Source organism: Myodes glareolus, chromosome 7 (genome assembly GCF_982192425.1).
Source record: "Myodes glareolus chromosome 7, mMyoGla1.1, whole genome shotgun sequence".
Lineage (NCBI taxonomy): Eukaryota > Metazoa > Chordata > Mammalia > Rodentia > Cricetidae > Myodes > Myodes glareolus.
Genome location: NC_142032.1, coordinates 65168986 through 65187423, shown reverse-complemented (window position 1 = coordinate 65187423; position 18438 = coordinate 65168986). Strand labels below are relative to the sequence as shown.

General features: G+C 51.6%; 1 protein-coding gene across 13 annotated transcripts in view; it reads left to right on the top strand.

The window, feature by feature from the left end:
- The window catches only part of Jakmip3 (Janus kinase and microtubule interacting protein 3), a 127534-nt gene that overhangs the window by 84117 nt on the left and 24979 nt on the right, over nucleotides 1-18438 (top strand). For 5 of the 13 annotated variants that reach the window (XM_085693286.2, XM_085693293.2, XM_087908313.1 and 2 more), the window contains 14 exons: nucleotides 1066-1185; nucleotides 2112-2258; nucleotides 2871-3002; nucleotides 4539-4574; nucleotides 5259-5318; nucleotides 7177-7308; nucleotides 8595-8723; nucleotides 9408-9491; nucleotides 10626-10688; nucleotides 12406-12504; nucleotides 13709-13807; nucleotides 13888-13947; nucleotides 17310-17375; nucleotides 18300-18368. In XM_085693286.2, coding sequence (XP_085549412.2) covers nucleotides 1066-1185; nucleotides 2112-2258; nucleotides 2871-3002; nucleotides 4539-4574; nucleotides 5259-5318; nucleotides 7177-7308; nucleotides 8595-8723; nucleotides 9408-9491; nucleotides 10626-10688; nucleotides 12406-12504; nucleotides 13709-13807; nucleotides 13888-13947; nucleotides 17310-17375; nucleotides 18300-18368 — 1296 coding nt within the window. The remainder of the gene's footprint in view (nucleotides 1-1065; nucleotides 1186-2111; nucleotides 2259-2870; nucleotides 3003-4538; nucleotides 4575-5258; nucleotides 5319-7176; nucleotides 7309-8594; nucleotides 8724-9407; nucleotides 9492-10625; nucleotides 10689-12405; nucleotides 12505-13708; nucleotides 13808-13887; nucleotides 13948-17309; nucleotides 17376-18299; nucleotides 18369-18438) is intronic. The other 8 variants (XM_085693294.2, XM_085693303.2, XM_085693296.2 and 5 more) reach the window with 6 other exon arrangements.

Below are 18438 nucleotides of genomic sequence, written 5' to 3'. Positions count from 1 at the left end.
CCCACTCTAAGCATGAACTGCTTCCCTTCCCTTCCACCCCCCCACCCCCCCCCCCCTCACCCCCCATCCCTCCCCCCCCCCCACCATGCACGGGCTCCAGCTCCCCCTCCCCCATGTCTCTCTGGCTTGGCCCCTCTTGTTATGGTTGCTAGCGCTAGTATCACCAGTCACCGCCCACCTGCTTTTCATGTGACCATGACATTCTCTGCTCCTTCTCAGGCTGCTAGTGACCCTGTAGGGCAGCCAGCAACTGCATAACTGTGAGCGTGTTCATTTTGTCACCACGCCTCATTCAGACTCTCTGTGGTGGTCTGCAGTACCCTGGGAGACCCTCAATGCTATCCCTCTAAGTCTTTGGTCCCCAGCCTCTCCTGCACCTGTTGAATGAGGAATTTGAGCCATGTCCAGCACCTTCCTGAATGTTCTTTCCTTTGATTCAGGGACAAAAGTTTAAACTGATTCTGCCTTAGGCCATTGACTTTGGAGAATATCGTATATGATCATGTTACAAATGACTTACTTGAGTTAGAACCAACTCCCTGGAGGCCCTGGTTCTGTACAGACCACTGCAATAACTCTAGATTCCGAACATGCATTAGAATGTTTTCATTCATTTTTTTTTTAACGTTCCCATAGTTCCAAAAGCGAGTTTTAGAAACTCAATTTGAAGGGGCACACTTCTTGGGAAAACAATTCTAGAAAATCTACAAGGAATGTCATCCTTTGAGAGTGACTTGTTGCTTGTCAGGGCAGGCCCGTCTGGAAGGTAGAGCTGGGCAGTGGCCTAGAGGAAGCATGCGGCTGGTCCTCCCCCACACTCGGGCTCCCACACTTGCACGCCCTCACCCGCCACATTTGCACATTGCAGACATCTCTGCTTTCCCATCTTGCTGGGTTCAGTGCGTGCATGAGTTCCAGGCTAGGTGCCTCTGCCAGGAGGGCCCTGTGGCAGCCATTGGGAAGCAAAGGCAGTCACAATGCAGAAGCGCATTGGTCTCCAGCTGGGGTGGGGATTGCCAAGGTTTGCACCTAGGACCAGTTATTTGCAGTTGATTTTTGTTTTAGGAACAGCAGTTGGACGAAAAGGATGCCAGGCGCTTCCAACTTAAAATCGCTGAGTTAAGCGCCATCATTCGTAAACTGGAAGACCGCAACGCCTTGTTGTCTGAAGAAAGAAATGAGCTGGTGAGTGACTGATAGGGGGCTTTGTATTCCATAGGCTAGGGCTGTAGTCTGGGGTGAGGTGGAAGTATCCATAAGATTCCTTATGAAAATGAGGAGTGATGGTATCAGGGACAGGCTTTCTTCAAGGCTTCTTGGTCATGCTACAATAAAGCTTCATTACAAAAGCATGTAGTGGACAGTATGGCACCCCGACTTCTTACCGGTAAGCAGAGTATTGACCCTGCCCTGCTGGTCTTCACCTTTCTCTTCATCTCCAGGTGAGCTGAGATCCACCCTTGAGATACCCTGGCTCACCTAGGTGTGGAATGGGCAGGAAGCGGCAGGAAGCTGCAGGAAGCTGCAGGAAGCTGCAGCTTGAGCCCAACTTTCCATTTTGCACTCTATACCTGTAAGCTCTGCACCTACAGGTTCTGAATCTAGAGATGCTGTACCTCTAGGTTCTGTATCCATAGAAACCCTCACCTACATATCCTGCATGTACAGTTACGTACTGACGGACTCCACACCTAAACGTTTCGTATGTGTCCATGAATGCAGCCATGGATCAAAAATGTTTTCCAAAAATTTCATTCATCCTGCATAGTAACACACACACACACACACACACACACACACAGCTTTGTTTCCCAAACAATACTATCTATGAACTAACTATATTTACTCTGTAAGTGGATTATTATAAATAATCCTGCAGTGTCCAGCACACCAGGACTGTGGTAGCCTCCAGGAAACTACCATGCCACTTCATACAATGGACTTGAGCACCTGTAGCTTGGGGACCCTCAGCATCTCCATGTGCCCTGCCCCGAACCCTCCTCCGCCCCCCCCCCCCCCCGCCAGGCACAGAGCTCTGACTGGTCAGTGCGCTGTCTTTGTGTAAAGACCTGTCAGTTCTACGTCACATTATGCTATCAATATTGTTTCAGCTAAAGCGGCTGAGAGAAGCTGAAAGCCAGTACAAGCCGTTGCTGGATAAAAACAAGCGTCTGACTCGGAAGAACGAGGACTTGTCTCACACTCTGCGGCGCATAGAAAGCAAGCTGAAATTCGTTACTCAGGAGAACATAGAAATGGTAAGCGCCTGCTAGGTCTGTAGAAACAGCCGTCTGGGCAGAGCTAGGCAGCGTCTCATCTCCTCTGTCCTCCTCTAACACCAGAGGCTCGGGCAAGCCGCAAAGAGCCCTGAAAGTCCTGTGCACAAGATAGCAAGAGGTCCTGTGTATAGAGAGACAGGACTTCCAGGCCTGCTGGGGAGCTCCAAGCCAGGTGTCAGGGTAAACTCCACTCTTGCCTCTGACACTAAGCCAGACTGCAGAATGGTTAGCGCTGTCTGTCTGTTCCTTCGTGCCCTGGAAGTCCCAGGGGCCATGAGGCAGGTTAGGTTACGTGACTCAATAGGATGTCATGGAGGTTTGTCATTAACCCTTCCAGTCAAATAACCCATCTCCTCAGATCCTTACCTGATGGAAAAGCACAGATAGTTCAGGTGGTGTGTCTGGACTATCTGGGAAGCTGTCTGGGCCCTGATGCATGACCAAGATCTAGGCCTTGATTTCTCCAATGCTCTGCTGCAGGCTGCTCCAAGCCCAAGCAAAACAGTCCTTGCCCACACCAAGGAAACCTGGACTGTTACTCAGGCTGGTATGGAGGTCCTCCATTCTTACCCACTATACTTGGTGTTTCAGAGGCAGAAAGCCGGAATCATCCGGAGACCCAGCTCCTTAAATGACCTTGATCAAAGTCAAGATGAGAGAGAGATCGACTTCCTGAAGCTCCAGATTGTGGAGCAGCAGAACCTCATTGATGAACTTTCCAAGGTGTGCATGCTACACCCTACGCCCTGTGCCCTCTGGAGCTGTGCCCCTGTTGCTATGTGCTCTCTGGAGCCATGCCCCCCTCCCCTGTGCCCTCTGGAGCCATGTCCCTCTGCTATCGAGTGCACCCACTGGAGCTATGCTCCCCTGACACTGAACCCCTCTAGAGCTGTACCCCTGCTCGATAGCATGTCCTCTGCTCCCATGTCCTCTGTCTGTACCCTAACCTGTAGCCCCCAGTCCTCTGTTGCCTCATCTCTCTAGGGTAGAACTGAGGGAAAGGGGGAGCAGTGATGCGTTGGTGGGGTCTCCTCAGATGCCCCCCATCATGTCACTACTTAAGGTGGCCTTCTTTAAACAGTTTTCTGCCTTTGAGTCTTCTAAAACTGGGGACCTCAGGGTCCAAGGCCAGAAGCACCACCCATGTTGCTAACAAACCATGATAGCCAGGAAGCTTAAGAACACGCCATCTATTTACTCTAAGTTTTGGAGGCCAGGGACATGAGTCCAAAATCAAAGAGCAGGTGGCTGTACCCCATGCATGCACTCTGGCTGAGACCACTTCTTCCCCTGAGCAGCCCTGTGGACTCCAGCATTCCCTGCTGTGGCCCTGTCTTTTCACTCAGTACCACCGTGGCTTCCTCCTCTTCTGTTTCTTGTAGGACCCTTCCCACTGGGTTCAGGACCCATCCTAATCTAGTACGGCCTCATCATAGCATCTTTGCTTAATTATGCCTTCAAAGACCCTATCTGGAAATCGGGTTCCAGGATAAGGTTTAGTGGATAGAGCAGGGGACAACTTTTGGGGGCTACCACGCCAGTGGTTCCATTTCTCTGTTCCTGTGTGAGCCCCCACACAGCATGGGTGTGTAAGTAGCGCTTCACGAAACCCTCCACCCTATCTTAAGAGTTTCTTCTGCTTCCTGCCGGGGTCCTGATTGAGTCCAGCATGAGGGTATTTCACCACAATGAGCTGCCTCTAGTCACTCTGTGTCCTTTGGAAGGCAGCAGTAGAACAATGGCACAGATTTCTGTCTCTGGCCTATCTTGTAATGACCAAACCTACCCCCATGAAACTGCACAGGAAGATCCCTCCCCTGACTCCCCAGACGGAGGGTGGTCTCACTGATGCCTCACTTTGCTGGTCCTGCTGAGGACCTGAGTTCTTTTCTCATTCAATCTCAACAACGATGATTGATGAGAGAAATTGGGAAAGGTTGCCTACAGGTACATATCATGACAGTTTCTGAAAGGCCTCTTTCTCCTGCTCTGCAGGAGCAACAGGATAGCCACTGTGAACACAGACTCCTGGTATCCTGGAAGGTTCTGGAAATTTTTAGAAAATGGCCCTCAGGAAATGAGAAGAAAGAGTGTTAGGGCCCAAACATCCCTCAGGGGAATGAGTGTGTGGCCCTTAGGCCTCTACCAGCCACGTAACTCTGAGGTTAGAGAGTAGAGATCCCGGGGGCCAGTCTCTCTGGCCTCTGTAGAGCAAGGTCTTCCCTGTTCACTGTGTGATATTGTGTTCTCTTCCCCTAGACCCTGGAGACAGCAGGCTATGTGAAGAGTGTGTTGGTAAGTGGCTGGCACTGCCTTGCTTGCTGCACATTCCCCTTGCCCCATGTAGCTGCATGGACCCATTCTGTGCCCATGGCCCTTTGTAGTCTAGATAGAAGACTGTAGCAGTCTTGAATGGATTTATCATAACACTCCGTGACCAAAGCATGCAGAAGTACCTGGGAGCCAGTTCTTGAGTCATACAGGAACGGGTGTCCCAGGTGATACAGCCCCAGCTCCAATGATTTTTCTATGGACTCCCTAAAGGCCAGAACCAAGAGGCCACCTTTGCCACCCCTCCCTACCAGTTTCTCCCAACTAACGTGAAAGACTATGTTGGCTAGCTCTTCACCCTCATGGCGGTGAAAACACAAAGGCTCAGGGTAACTTCCCAACAGGGAAGCAGGCACTGGTCTATACGGTGTCTCAGGAAACACTTCTCCATAAGGACCCCTTTATGAACAAAAGGGGCCCTGACCGCCCATCTTCCTCGAATGTCCAGTTTTCCACAAGCCCAGGGCCCACCTACATGGGGGCTTGCTTGTCTCAGGCTGGCAGAGGATGGCTAGTGTGTATGATCTCCTTAACAAGTCTTCATGCCCAGCACCACTTTCTGCAAGATGCGGTGCCAACCTAGGCCTGGGCACTTTGCCAGACAGCCGTTCAGCTCCTCAAACAGACCTCTCCACCTGGCTTTTGCAGGAGCGTGATAAGCTATTGCGGTATCGGAAACAAAGAAAGAAAATGGCGAAACTCCCCAAGGTAAAAGAAGGGGAGGGCGCGGGCATAAAACGCAAGCGTCTAAAACCTGTGTAAGGGGGGTGAAGTTCTTCCTTTGCACATGAAACTTTCTTTAAAAAGCATTAGTCTGAAATAACTCATGTAGGGCTCAAAGCAAGTCCTCTGTTTATCCTTTTAAATTTTGTCAACAGAGATCAGGCCAACCTACCTCGGAGAGAAGGACCGTGTTTATCTGAGGGTTGCAGGGGGTCATAGTCGGAAGTGTGTTCCAGGGGGGTTGTGTTGTTTCGTTTGTGGCCCTGGCTAGTTTTAGAATTTTCATTCGTCCTTTGAGAATTTCATGCGTTTATACAATGTATTTTGATCATATCAACCCCCTGATCATCCCTCCAGCTCCTCCCCCACCCCTCTCCCCATTCACACACAGCACTGATAGACTCAGTGGGTTATAAAGAGGCCCCGACTGTCTTTACAGCTCAAACTCCAGGGTGGTGCTAAGTCCAGTATCAGAAATGCCGATCACTCAGGTAAAATGTGAGACAGAAACTCAGGCTCTGACTAGAGAGTGGACAGGCGGGCTCACAGTTTCCCCGCAGTCAGACTGTTTCCCTGAGTTGATGATTGGCAAGTTCACGAGGCCAGTGGTCAGTGTGCACCCGGCGGTGTGTACAGCCAGCTGAGTTCAACAGTCAGGCCATTGGACACACCTGGGACCTGTTCCACCATGGCATCCTTGCTCTGGTCTCAGGATTCAGAAGAAGAGAGGTTAGGCTCAAAAGGCCTGGAGGCTAGGAGACCTGGGGCCAGGCAGCAGACACCAGGGTGTGGCGGACTGCAGGGGGCTTGTGGGTTCTCAGCACAGGTGCTCTTGCAGCACTGGCAGAGTGGGACAGTGGGAGTTGAAGCCAAGAGGGAGGTGGAGTGGGTAAGAGTGAAGGTCAGAGAAAGGACAATGGCAGGGCGAGCCCCGGCCACCTGCGGGGCGTGGCTAGTAATCAGAGATCAGAGGGGTTGAGGTCTGAGGAAATTGCCTCAAGTTTGTCTTCATTTGTCTTGCTTGTTTTCTGTATATTCCTGTGGAGAAGCCGGGGAAAGACTGGGGTACACAAGAAAGGTTGGGGTACAGAGAAATCCTCCTTCTGAAAGGGCAGGACTCCGCTAAGCAAGTGTTTGGTGGTCATTCAACTAGAAAGGTGGGGTAGCGGTCAGCTTTCTGGAGGAAAGCTGCTAGGCAGGAGGAAGGTGTGAGATGTGGGTACTTGGGAAGGGACACAAGCCAAAGGGCTAGAAAATGGAGGCTGAGGACACCTGGAGTTCCTAGTCCCAGGTTCAAACTTTCCTGGAAGGTTCTGGAAGAGGGACAAACAGAGAGTCCCAAGGCCACAGTGACCAACCACTACTTCAGAATCAGTTAAGAAAGGAAGGGACTCTGAATGTGGCCAAAAGAAAATGGGAGCCTTCTGGACCTTGAAATACTCCTAAAACCTAGATGAACAAAGCTAAGGATTTGGCAGCAAGAGCTTCTCAAACTATCTGGTAGCGGACCCGGCTTTGCTTGGTTTCCAGTCCAATCTGTCAAGGATAAATATTTATGAAAGTATAACAGAGACGTGTGGCCCCAGGTCTCCTAGCCTGCAGGAGACCAGTCCCAGCCCTTCTTGAAGGACAGCAGCAAACATAGAAGGAGGTGAATTATATTGGGATTGCCCAGTGGGGGAACAGCTACTCACCTGTGACTCCCATACCAGGGCAACAGGAAGAAGAGGCAGAAGGAGGCCTAGGGCTGCCAGCCAGGCCTGGCCTGGGTTTGCACTAATGCATTGCGGGGTTTGCACTAATGCATTGTGGGATTTGCACTAATGCATTGCATTTGGGTCAGAAGCCGGTTGTTGTGGAGACCTTCTTTGGCTATGACGAAGAAGCTTCCTTGGAATCCGATGGCTCTTCCATTTCTTATCAAACCGACAGGACAGACCAGACCCCATGCACCCCCGAAGATGACCTGGAAGAGGTAACTTGGGTCTCCTACAGAGTTCTCTGACTAGTCAGTCCTTGGAGGTCAATGAGGCGCTAAGTCAGGTGGACAAGGGATAGGGTGGAGCTCTCACGTGAAGGCTGCTCCCTTTGGATCTCCTGACCCGTGCCTGGCAGTCCTCCTGTTAGCACAGTGAGGAGCATCATTTGCACGGCTTGGGTGTGGCTACTGAGGGCTACTCCTTGCCCCAGTGTCTGGTCATGCTTCTGCCCTCCATGCAGCTTGAGCCCCTTATAGGGTTGCGGAGGGTTCTCCACTCTCTTAAAAAGGCTTCCCAGGAAGGTCTGAACCTCCAAGCAAGAGGCCAGGACTGATCAGGGCACACCAGAGCCTCAGTGCACTGAGCAGAGCCATTTAGTGTGTGAAAACAAACAGCTGGCTGTCCTGTCTGGCTAGCCCCTCCGGCCAGATGATGGCCACCTCAAGTCCAGCAAACCGTCTCAGCTCCCAGGCCTGAAAATCAGGATTTATCCTTATAGGAACTGCTCTAACGTGGCCAGCCTCTGTGGACAAGAAGTGTGGTTCACAGTCTTAACCGGGTCCATTGGCGAGGTTGTGATGCATGGCCTTCCCTGATAGACCCTGGAATGTGGCCTAAAGGATTTGGACTTGCTTAGAAATCTAAGCGATCATAACACATCCACTCCCATCAGCCTTAGGTGGGGGACAGGGTGGGAGGATGGATTCGGTCACGCCTAGATATAGTCTGCTCAAGGTGACAGCCGACCCGCTCGCATTTGCTCTTTAGCTGTGGCAGCAGGTGACATTGAAGCTAGCAGTACATACCCAGGGGTGAGCCAGAGGTCAGCAATCTTGGCACAGACCTGGGAGTAGGCTGGACCTTTCCCAAGCTCAGGGTACTTCTCATGACACATTTCTGCCAGCAGAGTTGGGGGGTGGGGGCTCGTCTGTCATAAAGAGACCTTGGGGTCAGGGCAAATAGGAGTTCCAGCTGAGCCTCTGGTCACTGGCTACCAACCAATGTGGCTTATTCTGGCTTCATCATGGCTAGTTCAGCCAACACCCCAGGAACCAAGGGGCACCTCCCAGGAAAAGCCCCCTCTGAGCAGTCCTGGGTCCCAAGTAGTACCCCTCCCCATAGGCTGCAGAGTCGCTCTGGCATGCTTCTTAGACTGTTCATTGTACCTCGCTGGGAAAAGGAGAGCCCAGCTGTTTGGGGGTGCTGCCACATGGCGCCCAGGTTAATGTCATACCTCTCTTTGCACATGTGGTGCCTGTGTGGTGCCCATGTGCTTCTCCAGGGTATGGCCAAGGAAGAGACGGAGCTGAGGTTCCGGCAGCTGACCATGGAGTACCAGGCATTGCAGCGAGCTTATGCCTTGCTGCAGGAACAAGTCGGAGGGACTCTGGACGCAGAGCGAGAAGTTAAGGTCTAAATGACTTCTACTCTGCGACGTTCGGGCTCCCACTCAGCTCCTCCCCGCTTGTCCCCTACCAGGACACTCCACTTGCTCAACCTTTTGAGCTAAGCCTCTTCTATCGCACAGTCACTGGGTCTTGGGAGTTAGCACTAAAGCCATTCAAGGCCAGGGCTATGGAACCTGAGGCTGGGTCAGTTTGAACTAGAGATGGAACTGGCAGGGATGGTGGCAGTTTTGCTTCTCTGGACATGTCCCATCACTCAGCAGCATCCAGGCAATCCTGACCACCAAGGGTGGGCGGGGGGGGGGAAGGGGCACTATCTGCCGGCTACTGGAGGCAGTGAGGGCACCAAGTCTCAGGGAGGGACACAGGAAAGGGGATCCTCCTCACTGCTTTCCAGGGGCAGCTGCCTTAGAACTGTGGCTGATGCAGTGAATAGGAAAACGGGCTCGGGGATGGTGGGGCTCTCCTGAGCAGAAGGCTGTGAGGTCTTGGTCCAGGGCGGCCACACTCTCCCTATTAGCCCTTCAGGGCAAGAGGCAATTCTGCAACTTACAGTTTTGGCAACACTACGTGACTCTTTATCAATTAAGCGGGCTGAGGCAGAATGCTCTGCAGACTGCCTCTCTGAGAATGCCTGTCTGTCTGGGCTGTTAGAGAAAATTTGATGTATTCTTCCTCCTTTCCTACAGACCCGCGAGCAGCTGCAAGCAGAAATCCAGAGAGCACAGACCCGGGTGGAGGACCTGGAAAAGGCACTGGCTGAGCAGGGGCAGGTGAGTTTCTTGGGTTGCTTGTGGGGTTAGTATCCTCTATCTGTACTGGGGTTTCCTGGGAGAGGCATGGCCCTCAGTGGTTTCCAAGTTTCCTCTTCAAGAAGGATGGAGAGGGTGAGCACATTCCTGTACAGGAATTATTCACTGCACTCTGCAAAGCTGAGCAGGTATAGTATGTGGAAGTTTCTAGTATCCAGAAGGAATGAAGCAAGATTCTGCCTACCCATGAAACAAGGCATCTCCTTGGCTTCTCCACCATTGCTCTGAGCCAGGGCAGAACTTCAGGTCCTAGGTACCCTCACCACAGACATCAGAGGCAAAAGTCCCCAGCTGCTCCTGGCTTAGCCCCTGACCTGAGTTTTTCTGGGGACCCATCATCCCCCTGGAATCAAATGACTCAAGATGTTATCACTCCTTCTCATCCCAGAACACCACTGCCAGAATCTTCGATCCCATGGAGGGATCTGTCCCCAGTGGCCATGCTCACAGGACCCATTTGCCTCCATTTCCTGGCCACCATGCATATAAGCCTGCATCAATGGTGTTCATACATGCGCAGCCTTCTCAGACCAAGATGTGGTCCTGGCCCAGTCACCGCAGCAGGGTCATATCCCAGGTGGCTGCTATTCTGTTGTTCATGTTAGAAGAAGAAAGTGACCAGGGAGGAGGGGTGAGAACACTATGTCCCAAGCCCCCACCCCAACCCAGAAGCTGTCTCCAACTGATAACCATTTGCAAAGAAAAATTAGTTTTCTCCGATAGAGTTTCACTGGGCATAAAAACCACTCTTAAGGACAGGTTGAATGCCCAGCAGTTGATGGTCAACACAGAGCAAAGCCAATAGTATTGTTGGAGGTTTTTGGTCTTATAATACATACATGCATATATATATGAAAAAAGACCATATATATGATCTTTTTTTTCTTTAATTTTTTTTTACCTTACAGGTCTTTTGTTTGTATATTGTGGTTTCTAGTTTTGTGTTTTTATAGGACTTATGTGTGTGAAAATGTGTGTCTGTATGTGTGTGTGTGTGTGTCTGTCTGTCTGTCTACATATCTATATGTGTTTCCTGTAGCCCTGCAGTGTTCTCCTGCAGGGTATTCATGCCTGCATTTCAATTTCATTTTCAAGGATATGAAGTGGATTGAGGAGAAGCAAGCGCTGTACCGAAGGAACCAAGAGCTTGTAGAAAAGGTATGCCCTGCCTCCCAGCTGCGCGTGCATGTGGCAAGATGCCTTTGTGCTTGTGGAGTATGTGGTAGACTTTGTGGGCTGGTGGTAGACTTGGGCACGAGTTCCAGGCCTTTCTGTGGTTCACCCTGTAGCAGCCCAAGGCAGCCCACTTCCTGGAAGAGGAAACCAGGGCTGCCTCTCCCAGGTCCAACAGAGCTGTGTCTGCAACCATTGTGGTAATTCTCTGTGCTGATGGGTAAGGATGGCTGGAGAAATCACTGGAAATACCCTGGTCAGAAGCCATGTGGGTCAGGGAATTTCTAGCAATGTTCACCATGTGACTGATTGTCCTCAGAGTACAGCCCACTTGAGAATCCCCAGGTGAAGCTGGACTTTTGTTCCTGGCTGTGCCCCCCGAGTAGGGCAGTACCTAGTAGTATCTTCAGCTATGGGTTCTCTTGGTCTCTGATAACAAGAGATTCAAAAAAAAAAAGTTTATTCCCTGATTGTGACTTTATTGGCTGTAATGTTCTATCTAATTAAAACAGGGGAGAAGAGCCATGCTACTTTTTGTAGATCTCAGGGGCTACCTGGTACCAACACACCTTCCCAAGGTGGGCCTAGATAGGAGAGCTATGACTTCCATTTGTGGTACACACTAACACTCATGCACACTCACACTTAAACACCTGTGGGCACACCCGGATGCTCATGCCCATTTAAAAATGAGTTCTGAAGAGACGACAGTACGGAAAGAGCTTGCCGAGCAGCTTGAGGACCTGAGTTCGGATCCCAGCACTCATGTAAAGCTAGGTGGAGCAGCGTGTGTCTATATTCTCAATCCTGGGAGGGCCTCTGGGGCTTGTGGGCCAGCTGAATCAGTGAGTTCGAAATTTAAAGCTCTGTCTCAAAAACCACAGTGGAGAGGGGTTGAAGGAGATGCTCTTTGTCATCGTCTGGCATCTGTATGCACACATGTAGATGACATATCATACACACGTATGATCACACATGTGCACACACACATATACCTGTGCTCTTCTCTGGGTTTGATGAGCATAGTGTTGCAACGGGGCCCTGCAGGTACTTCCAAGCTCCCGAATGTTCAGGACAAGAACTAGCGCTGTGGAAGGATCCACCTTGCTGCTCGAGCATCCTGAATATTAGACCAGGCTTATGCATCTCTGTGTTCAGTGCTGGGAGAGATGGCTATAGCTGCCTCCTCCCCAGCGGGCATCCTGTGTTTATGGAGCTGCTGAGGATGTGAACCACGGGTGGCATGTGTTAGCCTTTGGTTTTGGTTTGTGATGCCAGTGATCAAACCCTGAGCCTGTGCACGCTAGGCATGTGCCCTGCTGCTTAACACTGAGCTACATATCAGCCCCTGTGTGTTCACGCTCAGGAAGGTAGAACCCTACGTCAAGTTCATTCATTACTGGTACTATCTAAACACTCCTAAGTTTCCTGCAGAAATCTAGAATGTGGCGAGGCAACCACACACCCTTTCATTCCTCCCCTGTGCCGTGGACCAGCCCGAGCTCCAGGAATTGCACAGAGGATACCTTGTCCTCAATAGCTTCCTTCCTTCTCTATCTCTGCGGAGCAGTTCTCTGGGCAGCGTCGTTGTACTGGGCCAGTGCTCTGTTCTCATAGAACCAAGCAGCTGTCCAGAAAGCCAGTCTATGCTTCTCTGAAGGAATCAGACACCTTCTCACCTCATCCACTTCCTATTCTTCAGATAAAACAAATGGAGACGGAGGAGGCCCGACTGAAACATGAGGTCCAGGATGCAAAGGACCAGAATGAACTGCTGGAATTCAGGATCCTGGAGCTTGAGGTACGGAAGGCTATGGGGGTGGGGGGGGAGGGACACACAAGCTGGCAGGCCCCAGGGCCATGAACTGGGAACCTCTTCTCAAACCTCTCAGCTCTTGGGATGAACAAAAACCCAAAGGCCACCTGGGAAAGAGAAGAGGCCAAGTGGGGGTCAGCTGTATCCCTCCCAGGAAGGATGGGGCAGAGGTATAGAGTGAGGTCACTTGGGGTAGGGGTGAGAGGTGGCAAGCAAGAACCTAGCACTGTAAAGAGAAAGGAACGCAAGCAAAAGGCCCAGGGCTTTAAAGGTCCAGACCTATGACCTCAGCAAAGCATGGTGGCTGCAGCTACACTGAGGTGACCAGTGGCGGAGACAGTCCCAGGCCCTGGGGCAGCCCAGCAGACATTCATTCGACTCCCCTCTTGGTGGAGGAGAGGTACTACACAGGGGTCATGTGCCCTCCAACTTTGCCCTACTGTCTCTGGCCTGTGCCCTCCGTTATGACCTACGGAAGAGGAGAGGCAAAGATCCTTGGGAGGTCAGGCTGGGTTAGGCGGGGGGTCATGTCACTATGCCACCTTTCACCGTGAGGACAGATGGGCAGTGTTGCTCACTAAGACGAGAGGAAGTTATTACACAGGTGTGTCCTTGATGGACATTCCCACAAAGCCCTGCAGCCTCCATCTCAGTCCAGTGGGGGAAAGCCTAGTGGACTCTGCACAACATCCACCCAACCATCCACCTTCCGGGGCCCTGGAGGGAGGTGAAGCTGACTGGCTGTCCTTTATGAGTCCTGGGCTCCTGTGTCATCCTCTGCATAGGGGCTATGAACCTCATCAATGGTCTCCTCCAGTGCTCATTTTGCCAGTCCCGAGGATGACTCTATTTGACATCTGTCCTCTAAGCCTCTTCACAACCCCTGGGACTCAGGGATGAATGAGCAAGTGAAGAACCCTGGGATGGGTACCAATAGGCCACATGGCCAAGGCTCCATAGAGCCAGCATCCTACCACCTGGGGCAGCAAGCACACAGGGACGATCTCCTGGGCAAGTCGATGGAGGTTTCTGCCCAAGGACTCCCCAAGAGCAGAATTCGGGGAAACATCACCTTGACTCCCCAGTGGGTGGTCTTGGTCAGTGTGCACCAGCTCAGCACCAGGGAGGGAGGAGAGAGGGTGAGAACAGCCCCATACTGCCATGCCCAGCCTTCTGCTCTTTGTCTCAGGAGAGGGAGAGGAAGTCACCGGCCATCAACTTCCACCATACACCTTTCGTGGATGGGAAGAGCCCCCTGCAGGTGTACTGTGAGGCCGAAGGTGTAACGGTAAGTCTCCCCTCTTTCACCTTGCCTGGCCCACCAAGCTGCCACTCACAGACCGCCCTGTCCCTCTGTCTGCCTCCTAGGACATCCTGGTCACGGAGCTGATGAAGCAACTGGATATCCTGGGGGATAACGCCGTAAGTGTATGTCGCTCTCCTGACTTGTGCATGCCTCTTCATGCTGACCACCCCAGCCCAGCCCTCAGGCCTAGGGGCCCCAGAAGCCCCCCCTAGTCCCGTCCTTGGCTGTCCTGAGGTGACGAGCCTCCTTAGAACGGCCCACTGCATTTGGGAAAATCTGATCTTGGCTCATTGTGGCTATTTCCTTGGGGCTCAGTCATGTGTACTTAGTTTCTGGATTCCCTTTGGATCATAGCTCTTCTGTGACCACAGGGTATTGGTCTGGGGGAGCCTTGCTCGTAGGCAACCCGGGATTATTAGGATTCTCATTTGTTTGGTCTGGAGGTAGAAGCAGAGTTCAGGTAATCTTCAAATCGCATTGGGAGAACAGTTCCAATTTCTGCAGGGTACTCCTCAAAAGCTCCTAATCATCAAGTGAACAGAGTCAAGGCAGCCCCCTCCACTATTCTTCCTTGCCTTCCTTCAACCCGTCCTTCCGCCCTCCGTCCACACTCTATACAGAGTACAGATATCTTCCCCCCTTTCATCCGCCGTCTCTCCAGCCGCCCTTTGCCTGCCGTCTACCCGCCATTTCCTGGCCTATCAGTGGTGTTCTCTTCTTTAAATTGTTGCTACCTTTCAATACAAGGCTGTCAGCAGTGGTTAGGCTACAAGGGCCACAGCCTTCTGTTCCCTCAGGCACCGACTCTTTCAAAGCTATGAAGGGAACTTAACTAAATCTCTGTCCCTCTAAAGAATTCAAGATTCAAAGTTTGAGGTGGAATTTTGCTCCTCAGAGAGGCAGAATAGCAAGTAGCTCCCCTCTCCTCACTCCTCCTTAAAAGCCCTTCTCTGCTGGGTGTTGGTGGCGCACGCCTTTAATCCCAGCATTCAGGAGACAGAGGCAGGCAGATCTCAAGACTAGCCTGATTTACATGGTGAGTTCCAGGACAGGCTCCAAAAGGCTACCTGTCTCTAAAAAACAAACCAAACCAAAACAAAAAAACCAAATCAAACCAAAAGCTCTTCTCCACCTGGCTCCTCCCTACCACTTCCTGTCAGCAGGTTGCTACTGCAACCTCCTGACCACAGGTGAATTTTATTTAATCAAACACATCTTTGCATCACCAAACATGTTCCAGAGCATAAACAAAACAATACACCTTAAAATAATATTCTACAACACATCAGTCTATCCTCTCATCTCTCTTGTGTCTACCATACACCACCCACCCACCTTTTATCCATCCTCATCCATCCTTCTATCCTGTTTACCATTTATCCATCCACCCAGCCAGCTTAATTCTATTCATCCATCCTCCATCAGTACCCCTTACCTTCCTCCCTCCACCTTCTCCCTTCTTCCCTCCATTCATCCATCCCACATCCACTTACCTATCCTCCATGCATTATCACATACTTGCTGATCTTTGCCCCTGCTCTCCTCCCCCATCAACTTTGGTATCTCTTTATCTTCTATTTCCTGGGAAGCAGTGAGGAGCAGAGCAGGGAGAAGCACCTTCAGGGAGTTCCGTGTCCACCCCTTAACCACTCTCGGTGGTTCCTTTATAGCAAAGATAGTGACGTACCATTCAATAACAGGGGTAGCTGTTGCATTGTGCATTGTACCCAGGGGTCTAGACTTTGGTGTAAGTTCTGTTGTGGATTCTAACTTCTGCTGCATAGCTAGTGAAACTGAAGCCTCAGAAGTTTACTAAGCTGATTTAATGGCTATGGTGATGGCCCCAGCCGGTTCTGGGTCAGGGTCCTTCCTTAACCCAGTAGCTTCTCACTGAAAAGTGCCAGTAGCTTGATTGCCCTAGGGTCATCATGCAGCCTCTGAGGTCACTCTCACAGACCACATTGGCAGAGAAGGATGGCAATTGGAGAGGATATGGCCAGGTCTAACATGTAGGAGACCCTGGCAGTTCCTACCAATGGGCCGAGTTCTGACTGTACTTATCACAATGCAGCAATGTACTGTGAGACGCCTGAGCTGGTGAGTTCTGTCTGGAAGCTTTCAGTGGTCCTGCTGATGAGGAACCAAGTGACTACTGTCACCTTCATAGTTAGAATACATGAATGTCATGGCTGCTGTCACCAGACATTTCCTGCCTGCCTCTGGTTCCCCAGGGGCAGGATACTGGTGCAGTGGGACCAGATCAGACGCCCATCCTTCATGGCAGGTGGTGCAGCTCAAGCTGCTGTGGTTACCTTGCTGTCACCTGGAAAAGAGAGGGCTGTAGACTGACTGAACAGTGTTCTGACAAAGCTGGGCACTAGGGCACAACTTCCAGGGGTCAGAGGGTCAGACTGCATTCCAAAAAATGACCCCAAGAGCATTTCAATCTGCTTTGATGCATCCAAGTAGATCCCTTTCATCGACTTGAAGCTACTTTGTTCAACCTCCCAGTGTTCATCATCCTATCCAGCAGACAGAGTTATGGCCACACAGCTCTGCCCTTTGTGGGTAAGGGGCTTTTAGAACAGGAGGAATGAAGGACAGTAGGAGGGAGGAATGAGGAACGGTAGAATGAGGGGTCATGGGAGGGCTAAGAGCAGGGATAAAGAGCACTGAGGTCCAGCACTGGGAGATGAGGCCCCCACTGTGCCCATCCCAGGCAGTGCAGTCCGCCCTCTGCCTCCCCACCTGCCAGAGCACTCACTTGTGAGGAACCCCATTCTGACTCGGAGGTTGAGGGAAGAAGGAGGTACCTGCCTTTAGGGAGCTCATCTTCTAGGAGGGAAGGGCTAGCTCCCGGTGTGACTTGGTCAAGTTCTAGGGCTAGAGGGAAGCTCCCCTGTGCCAGCCTGAGCTGGCCGTGCCTCCTGCTCCTCTTGGTACAGCTCAAGATCCAATGCAGATGGCAGCCTTACTCTGAGTGCGTGGCTGGCCACATCCAGACTAGGGACCCATTTGTCCCCAAAGTCAGACAAACCCAGTTCAGAAAGACCACCTGGAGCCCTTTGGGGGAAATCACGAATGCAGAAAAAGGCAAAAACAAATGAACACCCACAGAAACTGGGGTCATTCACAGCCATGGTTACTTGATCTTCACCGTGGCTGCATGTGTGTAATGCTGGCTTGAAGTCAAGACTGGGATAGGGAGGCCAGAGGACACTTGTCTCTAAAACATGGCTTAGGGCTGCCTGCTGGTTAAGCTGCCCCAGATGGTTCTTCTAGACTTTTGATGGTCTGACAGTGAGAGGTGATGTGGATAGTACCCCAGAGAGGATAAGATGTAGGTAAAGGACATCAGAGATGCAGAAGGGTGATTGAGTAAAATTATCTTTTAGCTATAGTCCCAGCCCCATGTCCATTCACCACCCCCACTCACCCTACACCTCCCTCTGACACTGACTCTGTGTCTTGCTTTTGTACCCAGAATCTGACCAATGAGGAACAAGTGGTTGTCATTCAAGCCAGGACAGTCCTGACCCTGGCAGAAAAGGTAACAGGGACTCTGTGGATGTCTCAGAGGGGAGGGGCTCCTATAGATAGATACTCTCCTTAGGCGGAGGGCCTTCAGCGTGGGGACATGGTCCCCTTGGTCTTGTCTGCCTGGGGAAACTGACCCACACAGGTCAGACAGCGACACCAAGAACCTCTTTAAGGGGAGATTCGGTCAAACACTGGCCAAATAGCTCTGTCTCCACCCCTCCCACAGGCACTGCCCCAGTGCAGACTTCAGCTCTACCTCCTCCCAATGCTGGTTTCACCTCTACCTCCTCCACAGAAACTCCCACAGTGCTGACTTCACCTCCACCTCCTCCCAATGAAGAATTCACCTCTATCTCCTCCACAGACACTGCCCACAATGCTAACTTCACCTCTACCTCCTCCCACAGATACTGCCCCAATGCTGGCTTCACCTCTGCCTCCTCCAGGAGGTAGATTGGAAGCTGGATTGAGTCTGTAAAATTGGCAGTGTTCCTTGGTTCCATGATCTTATTCTGGATCTTATTCAGCATCCTCATCCTGGTCCTGCCCCCAGCCTCGATTTGCTTAGTGGGTCACCCTCACTCTCAGCCCTTTCTCAGATCTCCAGCCACGCAGGAAAGGGGGATCCTGGTAAACAAGGATTTAGGGAAACAGGCCAACCCCTCTCGGCAGAGTTCTAAAACGTATCTGCTCCTGCTGCTCCCCAAACCAATCGTTCCTCCTCTCCCAGGGAAGACAGGAGTGGCAGACATCTGAACATCAGGTGGCATGGGTAGTGCCACAATATCAGCCCAACCCTAACTCCCCTTCCTTAGTCAGGCCCCCTTGATCTTCCAGGCTGTCTCCGTGGAGTGGGGTGGGAGGCAGTTGGCACTGATGGTCATGTGGGAGATGCTAGGAGTCACTGTCACCTGTTCATTGTGCTTGTGCCCAGTGGCTCCAGAGGATTGAAGAGACAGAGTCAGCGCTACAGCGGAAAATGGTAGACCTGGAGAGCGAGAAGGTCAGTGGAATCTTCCGGAGTGCCCCTGAAACCAATGCCGCCAGGTCTGTATACCTAGGCGAAGGCCTGG